This window comes from Gavialis gangeticus, unplaced genomic scaffold, assembly GCF_001723915.1.
Source record: "Gavialis gangeticus isolate Ggan-Ray unplaced genomic scaffold, GavGan_comp1, whole genome shotgun sequence".
NCBI classification, from domain to species: domain Eukaryota; kingdom Metazoa; phylum Chordata; order Crocodylia; family Gavialidae; genus Gavialis; species Gavialis gangeticus.
The window spans coordinates 13,191,583-13,203,209 of NW_017729031.1; the positions used below are offsets into that span (position 1 = coordinate 13,191,583).

At 40.9% G+C, this 11,627-nt stretch overlaps 1 protein-coding gene across 6 annotated transcripts in view; it reads left to right on the forward strand.

The window, feature by feature from the left end:
* The window catches only part of ZEB2 (zinc finger E-box binding homeobox 2), a 164,736-nt gene that overhangs the window by 130,777 nt on the left and 22,332 nt on the right, over positions 1 to 11,627 (forward strand). For 4 of the 6 annotated variants that reach the window (XM_019522453.1, XM_019522450.1, XM_019522452.1 and 1 more), the window contains 2 exons: positions 10,106 to 10,300; positions 10,995 to 11,209. In XM_019522453.1, coding sequence (XP_019377998.1) covers positions 10,106 to 10,300; positions 10,995 to 11,209 — 410 coding nt within the window. The remainder of the gene's footprint in view (positions 1 to 10,105; positions 10,301 to 10,994; positions 11,210 to 11,627) is intronic. The other 2 variants (XM_019522454.1, XM_019522455.1) reach the window with 2 other exon arrangements.

The following is an 11,627-nucleotide window of genomic DNA, read 5'->3' on the forward strand; positions in this document are numbered from 1 at the left end:
CCCTCGGGGGGGGGGGGAGGGGAGAGTCTCTCCCGCTGCTTGCTCCTCCAGGAGCAGGAGAGTGATCAGCATGGTTGGGTGTGTTGCGGGGCAGAGACCCTTCCCCCCACAGCAGGCCCAAGCTGACTGCTGGCTCCCCTGTTCCTGGGCATATTTTGGGGAGAGATCCTTTCCCCTGCCACAGCTTGCCCAGCTGGGCTGATTGTTCCTCCGGTCTTGGAGCAAACAGAGGAAGAGACCCCTCTTCCCACAGTATGCCTGGCTGGGCTGCTGGCTCCTCTGGTCCCAGGGACATTTCAGAGAGAGAAACCATCCCCCCCTTACCTCCCTCTAGCCAGGCTGTGGCTCTCAGCTGGCTGGAGGGAGGAGGTGGGGCTGGGACAGAGGCTGTTATTGACAGCCTGGAGGCGGGGATGATCCTGCACTCGGGCAGACAGAGGAGGCAAGCACAAAGGTGTGAGGATTGAGAGATTCTGGACAAAAGCACTTGGGATGTGGGCAAATTCTCCTAAAAGTAACCCGCACTCTCAACCTGTGCAGAGCCCTAAGGTTCTGCCCTAGAGCACCTTCATCTGATAACTCATCAGATGAGGGTTAAATTTTCATGCAATTGACCAATTTAAAAACGCTGTGCAGCCATGAACTTTTGTTACATTACAGGTGTAGCGTGCTTTCAGGGGCCTCATCACGTGAAAAATGTAATCTCATTATGCACCCATAGGTAGTACTCTTTAGAAATGTTATTACAAAGGTGGTACTCAAATGTTAAAAGGATTTTATTACTCACACATCCCTAATGCTTGTAACACCCACATAAAACCTACAACATTCTTATTAAATAACAGAAGAAATCTATTTCCTAATTCTTGAGAGAGAAACTAATGAAAAACTAAAACCATATCAGTGATTTTTTTATACCTTAGATTTATGTATGAAAAGATAATGAGTAGAATAGAACAGAAGCACAATTTATCATTATACATATTCTTATTAATGTTGCTATACAGAGCTGGAAACACGCGTATTCTATATTCATTTGGTTTTGCAACAGATGTTAATAAAGTGGCAACTCATACTTGATACTTGGAGCAATAAGACCTGAAATTTTTCAGATCTCTAATTCAGAAAAAAGGGCTTGGTATTTATCTGAATTACCATTACCAGAGTATTTGATAGCCCCTATCAGACCTTGTGACTTCCTTTCCACACATTTTTCTTCCCATAACAGGCCTTGACTCTTTCCTACTTGCTGTAGTCTACTTGAGAGGGAAACTTGTGGCCTTGCTAGCCCCCTCCTTTCTGTTGTGTCATGGTCTCATCCACCTGATTCCTATTTTGGCCTCATGACTCCTCTTCAGAAAAGAGGTATTGCAAGAAGCTGTCAGCTGACAGCTCTGTGAACAAAATTCTGCTCTTCTTCCATACCAAAAGTTCTCATCCTGGAAACTGGTAAGAAATCACCTGGTGGGAGTACTCAGGATGCCCTTTCTTATTTTTTTATAGCAACAGCTATCTATTCTCATCACTCTTTCATTTAAAAGTTACTGAGGAGCTTATTTGAAGAATACTAAAACCCCCATAAGCAGACAGCTGAGAAGGTGTCACAGACCAGAGGAGATGATGCCACAGGCGTTTTCGCAGGAAAAGAGAAAAGAAAAAAACTGTACATAAAGGGCTCTGTTGGAGCACCAACTTATTTTCATGCACCTCAGAAAAATTGTGGGCTAGAGGGGAAAGCCCTTTACTAACCAAATTATTTGGGCTGTCCTCCAGTAATAACAGGAATATCCTTTTTATTCACCCATGTTTCTGTCATTGGTATCAGTAAACCTGACCACACTAGAAAATGAGCTATAAAGCTTTTGGGGGTGTAACTTTTTTTCTATACTGACCTGAAATACATTTAGCCAGACTACGCTGAGCAAGTCAGATACTGATTAATTCCTGCCCCCCAAACCACCTTGCTTCTTAAAGTGTTACACTTTCTGAATCAGAACTGCACATGTTTTGGCCTAGAATATTCAATCCAGATAATCATGCCCCTTTTTAAATTAGGGTGATTAAGGGCTGCTGTAGTTTTAAACAAATTCAGCACAATTTCCTGAGGTAGACAGGGCCCCATGTCTACTGTGGAGTGAGTTCACTTCTTGGTTGAGTTCCCCAGCTGAAGTCAGGAGAGCAACACTGATTCTAGTGCCCAGCATTAGTATCATTCCTAATAGTCTAAAAGGACTCTACAAGTCTCCTTCAGAAATCAGTATCTATTCCATACTTATGCTAGACTTCTACTGTGTTCTCTGAGTGACTTGCTGGAGTAAGAAGAAACAAGGGCTAAGTAGGATTATATTGTATTCTGACAATTTATCAGTTAAACACTATGTCCAATAACATATTTTATTTTGTTTGTAGAAATTTGTTTCACCTACAGTTTAGGCATATTTGCATAATGGCTACATTTCCACCCAAACTGACACTGTGACAGCACCAGTGAATCTCTTTATAAAGAGTGATGTCATGGGGTTTAGTAAATTGAACCATCTGATAAGCTGAACATTTTTGTTAATCTTTTTCACTTTGAGCGAGAGATGCCAGCTGACAGCCTGGAACAACAACAGTCTTTATCCTAGCGGAGATACAGCAGAGTCAGCACCAACGTGAACTTCCCCAAACTGCCCTGTTCACGTACTTTCAGCTCTAACGTCAAGAGAGCAGAGGGTGGGTCAGTCTCTGTGCTGTTTGAGACCTGGCCCTTTCTGCTAAGACTGTTGATAAGAGTGCCAACTAGTGCCAGTTGTGAGGATTATTCTTGTGATGTGGACAGCTTTCCACTGGGAGCCAGGCTGACTCTGCAAGCTCATTTCAACACCCCCAAACAACTGTCTCATGATAGTGCTTTGTGGCTGCTTCCAGTTGAGCTAGTGATTTAGCTCTGTACCCCGTTGCTAATTCCCTGAGCCATCCATTCCCCTAACTGAATGTTTTTAAGTACTTTCAGTATGAAATAATGTGCCTTCAATTAATAGAATTGGCTGTTGTGCAAAAATATCTAGTCAAAGTATTTCCAGTCAGGGGACTTTTCAGTGAGACTCAATGCTTCTACAGAGGCACTTTTGAAAAACATATCCTGTCAGTAATGCTGTTGTTCGAGGAGATTCTGCTAAATGCTTTCTCCAATCATAGATTTGAAAGTCTCATTTTCAGGACTGTCTGCTGACTCAGTTTCCATCAGTGCATTCCCTCAAATGGCCAGCAACTAGCTTCTAGTGTAGTAGTCAACTTAACTCTCTACTTCAGGTTTGGAAAAGGTGAGGGTAAACCCCAGCTCCTAAAAGGGTCAGCTAAACCCATGACAGTCCTTCTGTGAATGCCTTTGTAGCCAGGCACAGACATTATACTTTTACTGGTATAAGTGATTGGAAACTGGTCTATACCCGTAACAGAACAGAAGCTCAGCACACACAGACTGGTATAAAAATGGCAGAACCTGGTCTAAGATTCGCCCTCCCCACCAAAGAATTGTTCACTACCAGTCTAAACTACACTGCTTACAGAAAACCCCATAACTTAGATCGATTCCACCGCAGGGTTTTTGAATGTCTGTATCTAGCCTATATATCAAAAAGACTAGATGCATTAGCATAACTAGGGTGGAGTTACTGGGTCAGCAGGCCTGAGCATCATCATGGGGCAGGAAAAATAATAGCTGCCACTTCAGCTGCACAATCATACTGGCACCATGGCGCAAGCTGGAAGTCCCTACCGCCCCAGGTATCCTGCTGCTCCAGGTCCTTGGCTGCCTTGTTATGCCTCTGGATAAATCAAGTTTGGAGACCACCATGGATTAGCTAGGAAGGTCACTGCTGAGTAATGCAAAATGCTTCTTGTTCCTGAAGGCTAAGCATGCTACCCCCTGAATGTTCACTTTCATAGGAGACCATACTTTTTAACCAAAGTCTTTCATATGGTAAAACTAACCACAGAGCTGTAGTAGAAGCAAGCAAAAATAGTGACTGTTTTTTAGGAATAAATTCCATGTAGTATCTCATTAACATAGAAATTAAAAAGCCAGAAAGCTCTTTATTCCCTTATTATTCTTCTGCTATAAAAGCCCTCCCTCCCCAACAACATTTTTCATGTAAGTCTACTAGAAAACTGAAAAATATGAAAAATAAGCCTTAGGTTAGGTGTTTTTCATATGATTTAAAGAAGGAGAAAACTTACAGAGAAGAAGAAAACAGAAGTAAAACTTGGCAGGGTAGAAGGATAGGCCGTTTTCAGGCTGTAATCTGTGTGTACCAATGAGGGCCTGTCACTTCCTGGCTAATGAAGCCTGTGGTTTTATTAGCTGTGTTTGCGATTAGGGGCAGCTATCTTCACCTCACAGTAAGAGTTCCCACAAGAAATAACTGGTCTTCCAAGCATCTCTCTCTCTCATTTACTCTTTAAAGATACTAAATGCCTCCAAAGAGAGTTTTCCTTAATTGATTTTATTTTAGTATGACACTCCGTATCAGCCTTTGCTGTTGAAAACACCTCTACTCTCCAGGCCCTAGTACAATGACCTAAGATAAGACTTATTTGGGGAGGTCACCTATTGTACGTCTTTGTAAAATGCTTGACTCAGGGAACGGAGAGTGGAAACTATCTGCAATTTCAGCCCACAAGGAATCCATGAACATGGCTTTATATATGGAAAACAAAAGCGCAGGGGGAAGTATGCCCTTCCCCACAGAGTTGTTATGAAAACCTTAATGATAATCATGTGATTTTGTTTAGTAATGCCAGGTGATTTTCCAGTGATTTTTGAATGCTTAGCAGTAATACATCTTGTAAGAGACTAGCTAGCACATGGCAAACTGTTGCTATATATGTTAATCCTTAATATTATGGCCCTGTAATTGTGTTTCAGCTAAGCGCCTGTCAGTTTTTCTACTAAATTCCCTTGTTTTTAGGGCTTTATAACTTAGACATAAACATTTGCTCCAGCTCCTGGATCCCTTGTATATGCACAGAAGCTAAATAATCCACAGACATGAGAATACCAGAGTTTGTAATATCACCTTTTACAGCCCATTAGAATAGTCTCTAAACTTGCTACTTAGCCAAGTTTGAAGAACCTAGCATGGATGCTACTGGTACCTCAGCCCTGCCAGAGCAGTTGGAGTAAATGTATCAGAGTTCAAATACTGCAGTTAATTCCAAACTCCCCAGGCTCTCAGAACTGCTGAGAGTCAGGTCCTTTCTCTGTTCCTCCCAAAACTGGAGGTAAAGACTGGAAGGTTTCCTCTACAAGAGCTGCCCTACCACTTCCTGTTCTTGTTCAAATACCCTCTTTCTTGCCTTCATTAGCAGATAACACAGGTTCTGCAGCTGGGGAAAAATTTTAATCTGGCTATGCTGCAGGATTGAACCCCTTGCTTCTTTGCAGGAAGAGAGAAAGGAACTAGGCGCTCAGCAACTCCAAGAGCCTGGGGCATAAGTAAGCCCAACACAGGCACATACTGTCTTCTTTGAAAGTTTCTAAATATGCATTTGCTTAGAGTACTGGAAATATTAAAGAATATTTGATAATTAAGAAGAACGTGCAAGTTTAAAAAATATGAACAATGCATTGTGCTTTAATTGGCTGCCACATATATAGAAACCTCAAAGAGATGATAGAGGTGAATAGTTTCAGAACTTATTTGAATTGGCCTGCATACAAAAAGGTAAAATTCTGGCTTTTCCACCCCAGAAGTGTGGAGGTCACCAGATGCAACAGCTGGGAAAGGGGCAAAGATTTAAGGAAACTACAGCTCTCCCCTGTTTCAGAGAGTCTTGAGAGAGACAGGTGAAGATGGAGCAGGGCAAAAACTGGAAAGGAGTGTGCATTCAGCAGGGCTAGTGCATCCACCAGAATGATAGAGATCACTAGGCTACTCCCCCAGAAAAGGTCCATAACATCAAATCTGGGGTAGGAGTTATGAAATGGTGTTGTTGCCATTCCACTGCTGGGGACAGAGGAACGACATACCCAATTCCCTGATACCTGCCTAATCACCTCAATGCACAAATGGGGCTTTTAGAGATTGTCTATAAGAGAGCAACAATAGCAGCAGAAATTCTAAACAAAATTAGTATTAAAATATTGAGGATTTGAACTCACAAACTCAAGGTATTTAGAATGGGAACTATTGTTCACTTTAGTACCTAACTACTGAATAGGCATTTTTTTGTATCTGGATACTGACACTTGTACAAGTTACCACGACAGCCTGAAGTTCTGGACACAATGGAAGGAGTGAAAGCTGGGGTTTCAGATCTAACTGAATGTTTCAGATGTGCTGTGATAAAGACATACCCAAATTAGAACTTGACATTTTCTCTGTGTAAATTATGTACAAGCAACCACCATTTTATTATATTTCTGCCACAACATGAAAATGGTGGCATAAAGAACAGTCACTGAATAAAAACACATACATTCTGTTTTTTTGCACTCCAAATTCTTGTCTTCCCTCCAGAAAAGCATGCCCTCCTCAGCAAACCATTCCTTCTTTAAAAATATAAATAGGGATTATTTTTTACATTAAAGAGAAATGACAAAAGGAGCCATTGAAAGATGGTGGGGAGGAAGAACAACATTCTGTTATCTTATATCTTCCAAAACCCACTGTAACAACAACAGTAATAATATCCCTTGCTATATATGTAAGATAAGATACACATTCTACCATTTGGTCACTGTTGTTGAACAGAAGTAATAATGAATTGTCTAGATACATAAAAAAATCATAATGGAGTCTTGTTCCATATCCCTCTTTTCTTCCATATAAAATGTCAAAACTCCATGGAAATGGGTATAGCAACTTTATATAAATAACTTTGCCCTTCATTTGAACTGAAAATATCTCCATGTTTAAGGTCTACAGACTTTTTCAGAAGATACTTCATTGATGTGGCTAGGCTTTTTGCAAAAAAACCCCTATTGAAGTGACTAAAGCAACATATGACATTTAGAAAGTTTTTCTTTTGAAATATAAGAATAGGCATGTTTGTGTCAAGTGATGGAAGAGAGATCATTTTATGTTGAATGTGTGGTGCTTGCATAGCTGAATATGTGTTTTTGTCAGTCATGTGTCAAACCAACACCTCATATTCAAACTCCTTCCTTTAATATGGCAGTTAATGTTCTTTTGCATTCATCAGCCGTGTTGTGTTTTGTCTACAATATCACTGAAGTGCATTGATGAATATCTGAGAAAACTTCCACTGTGGCTCTGCCTAAAACATACATGTTGCATGGATGCAGAGGATTTCTTTCAATAGCATAATCAACCCAACACTTTTTATGGTCCAATTCTTTCTTTATTTTAGGTGATTTAATCCAGTGTTAATCCTGATTCATACTGAAAACTCCACTGTGTTTTATGGCTTGTTCTCAGTAGTTTGCACATCAATGAAAATATGCTGTAGAGTCACAGGAACTGAACATTCAAATTGGCTAGAACAGGAGGCAGCAACCCGCAGTCCACAGGCTGGATCCGGCTGTGGAGACTTTTGATCAAGCCCATGGACATGGGCTTGAGTGGCATTGGGCAGTAGGGAGCTTTAGGAGCAGTTACTTTTCCCGTGCCGGTGTAGGGAAAAGCAGCAGCAAGAGGCATGGGGAAAAGTGATAGTGATAGTGATAAGGGCCTTCCCATGCCAGCTGCTGCAGGGAAAAGGAGCAATGGTGAAGAAAAGTGGCAGTGGCAGTGCTTTTCCCATGCTGGCACAGAGAAAATTTGCAGTGACCGGTGTTTCCCCCATGACAGTGGTGGAGAAAAGTGACAGCAATATCTGGGTTCTAGCTCCTCCCATCTCACCTCTTACCCAGACTAGGTCAAATTGGCCCACAGCCTCAAAAGGTTGTTGACTGCCAGGCTGGGGCAATGCGAGCATCTCCTTCATCTGCAAATGATATCAAGACAGGGATAGAAATGATTGTTGGCCTTACGGCTAGCAAACAAAGCTCTGCTAAACTATTAGCTTTCACTCAGGAAGTTTTTCTTGTAAAAAGTGAATCTTTAAGGGGGAGGTTGGCAACTTCGATAAACACAATAATGTATAGTTTTTCTTCATGATCTATTCTGTGTGACTAAAATATGGTCAAATTGTACTGTAGAACAATGAGAAATGTTCGTGTGGTTGCCCCCAGTATGTCATTTGGCACACAGAGAGCCCATTACATCTTTTGCCTGCAACTCTCATTTTTCATTCTTGTAGAAAATTGAGGCAACACTCTGAACTAGTTCAAAGACACAATTAATTTGATTTTTATGTCAGTCATAGTCACATTGCACTGATATAATTCTTTTGGGTGTGATTCTTTTCTTCCACTGGCTTTATACTGGTGGGGCACATCCTTACAAGTGGGAATGTAAGTTCCCCAGGGACAAATAGCAATGGCATATATTTGTGCCGCTACTTGTCCCCAGAAAACACCCCTGCACATGTGTACTGGCATGCAGCAAGTAGCCTTGGGCGGGGTAGGGAAGGCTGGGCCCAGCACCTGAGCTGGCCCCAGCAGCCATACCTGGGATCGTGGAGGCCTTCTGGGGCTGCAGCAGCGGTGATCTGGGTACATAGCCTGGCTAGCAGCTAGAGCATGGCACTGGCTGGCTAGGCTTTGGTTTCAGATGGTGCATGCTGCTGTCATGTGTTGCCCTGCATTTTTCTGGCACTTTTTTTTACATCAGGAGATCCTGATGTAAAAAAAACCCCCACCACGCTGCAAACTGGCAGCGTGGCAAAAGCATGCATGTGCAGCACTTACATTTGGAGCATGGCAAACTGCACATGCACACTAGTCTGGATGCACTCATGTAGCTCTATTGATTTTCATAGAGTTACTCCTTCTGTACATTGATTTAAAAAATCAGCATAATCATGCCTATTCTACTTTTTTACTGTTCCATGAAAAGTAAGGTATTTGATAATTTTGTCTCATATTCTAATACACCTTAGGTAATACAAATTTAAAATGCAATTGATCATAAACTATTCTTTTAATTTATGGTCATTTAATAATAACTATCTAAAATTCACTCCTATCAACTTTCTCTTCCAGGACTCCTTTATTGAAAGAAATCTGAGAAAGAAAACAATCTGTTTCTCTGTTTTCCGGTGTAGTTGCATTTATATTTTTCTATAAGGTCCTAGACTTTGCAAGATCTTTCCTGTATGCAATAGTTAGGTGCTTGGAGGAGAAATGTATATTTTTAGGAACAGGATGTTCTGTGGTTGAGAACATATTATGCTTTGCAGACACTGTATGGACAGTAAAAAAAATTGATTTTCATTTTACAAAATGAAGGAAAACTCCAGCACAGATTGTAAAAGTAGTTTTAGGCTGTGTATCCCAGTTTGGTCTAGAAACATGTGGTTCTATTTGTTAAACAGTACAGAGCAACACATTTTTAAATGTATTTTCCTGTTGCAATCTACTCAAAGATTAATTTTCCAGGAAGAAACATAAGGGTGCAATTATGAATTTTAAAGAATGCCACATTTTGTTCTTGTATCTACCACAAAAAAATGGCAAAAGACAAGATAACTTTTGAAGATTAATTAGTCACATGCTTCCCTGCTCACAAGTTCTGTTAAAAGCTGAACACCTCATGCCAGATACAGCGCATGCTCAGGACTCAGTGGGAACTGCGTATGAAAAGCAGACTGGGTTCCTAAGGTCTCAGTCCTATAAGGTTCTCTGAGTATGTGGATTTCTGTATCCATACCCAGAACTATTGACTTGCTGAGTATTCCTTGTGGGTACAGGATTCTACCCTGGGAGAATCATTTTCATGACTGATATCTAATAGATTTTTCCTGCTCCCCTAATTCATGCATGGTCACACTGATACAAACTGGCCCAGTCTTGCTCCCATTAAAACCAATGGCTAAGGTCTCATTGATTTTATTAGGACCTGGAGCAAGCCCAGTGAGAGTCAGGGCCACTCTAGAATCAGGGTGTTCTAGAAACTGTAGACTTGTTGCTCCAGTCCCAGGGTCAGCACTTCTGGCAAATTTACCCAGGCTCACAGAGAAGATGCACTGAAAACCACTTCTTTTTCCCTTCCCCCAGCTTTAGTTAAGAATGCAAATTGCACGTCGGACTTTGAGGAATATTTTGCCAAAAGGAAACTGGAGGAAGGAGATGGGCATGCAGTCAGCATAGCGGAGTACCTACAGCGCAGTGACACAGCCATTATTTACCCAGAAGCCCCCGAGGAACTGTCTCGCCTTGGCACTCCAGAGGCCAATGGGCAAGAAGAAAATGGTGAGGCTGTAATTCATTTTTAGCCACTATCCTGACCTCTTGCAGCTGTTGCAATAATAAATGCACTACATGCCTGGGTGTTTACCTTAAAAATTGAAGAACAGCTGCAGAGGCATGGAATTTCATCAGCAAAGACTAGAACTGTAATTTTAGCATATTGTGATTTTTTGGTCAGCAAATTCATATTATTTTAGGTGAAATAAAGAGCAGGAACAATTAAAGCTTAATTTAAAAAGGAGAAATGCTGTCACTGTAGTTCTAAATTTCAGAAGTATTCAATTTGTATGTAAGAAATCTAGGATTACTAACCCATAACTCTCTTACTTCTTAAGAAATAATTGAAAAAGTGTCCATAAGAAGAATTGGGCTGGTGTCATATTCAAACAGGCCAGAAATGCAATGCAAATTGTTGATCGATTAAGAAAAATATTTCTTAGTTTTTCATCTAAGACATCAAAAAGGCTCAAGTAAGATCTTTAATTAATTTTCTAGCACAGTATGAAATGATTCATACAAGTTTGTCCTGGGTGTGTAAGGGGAATGGTGTATTCTGAGGCTAGTTTGAAATGATGGCACTCTAGTGTAGCAGATTGCAGTGATTCCTGTCATACCATCCTGGGCAATAAGCCCATTAGCTGCCATTGATTTACTGACCTTTTGGCCTGCTTCTCTCTCTCTTGTCTCTCGGTTACAGACCTGCCACCTGGAACTCCAGATGCTTTTGCCCAACTGCTGACCTGCCCCTACTGCGACCGGGGGTACAAGCGTTTGACATCATTGAAGGAGCACATCAAGTACCGCCATGAGAAGAATGAGGAGAACTTTTCTTGCCCTCTCTGTAGCTACACGTTTGCCTACCGCACCCAGCTCGAGCGGCATATGGTGACACACAAGCCAGGGACAGATCAGGTGGGGGGTTGGTTTTAAGTGATTTCTTTCTATAATAACCCCTTAGAGAAACGATATTGCTTTGATTGGCAATCATTATTAATTTTTCATGGCATTTTGAAGATGCAGATCTTTTAATGGTAATAGCTTTAATTGAGGTCTAAATGATTTTTTGATGGTCTCTTCTAATATGATTTAATAGTCTTATGTTCACGATCGAATGAGTGTGTTAATTTCTAATTTAGAAATTTTATTTGCACTTTAACTTGACTTTAGTTTCGTTTTTATGTTCCTCAAAAAGTGAATGAAACTGTAGCATTTTAATTATACATTATTAAACATCTCAGCAATTTTAATTCCATTTTTCACCTAGTTTTACTTCGCAATTTTTTGCAAATAAGATCTCAAAGACATAGTAAAAGATCTACTAATATTTTTC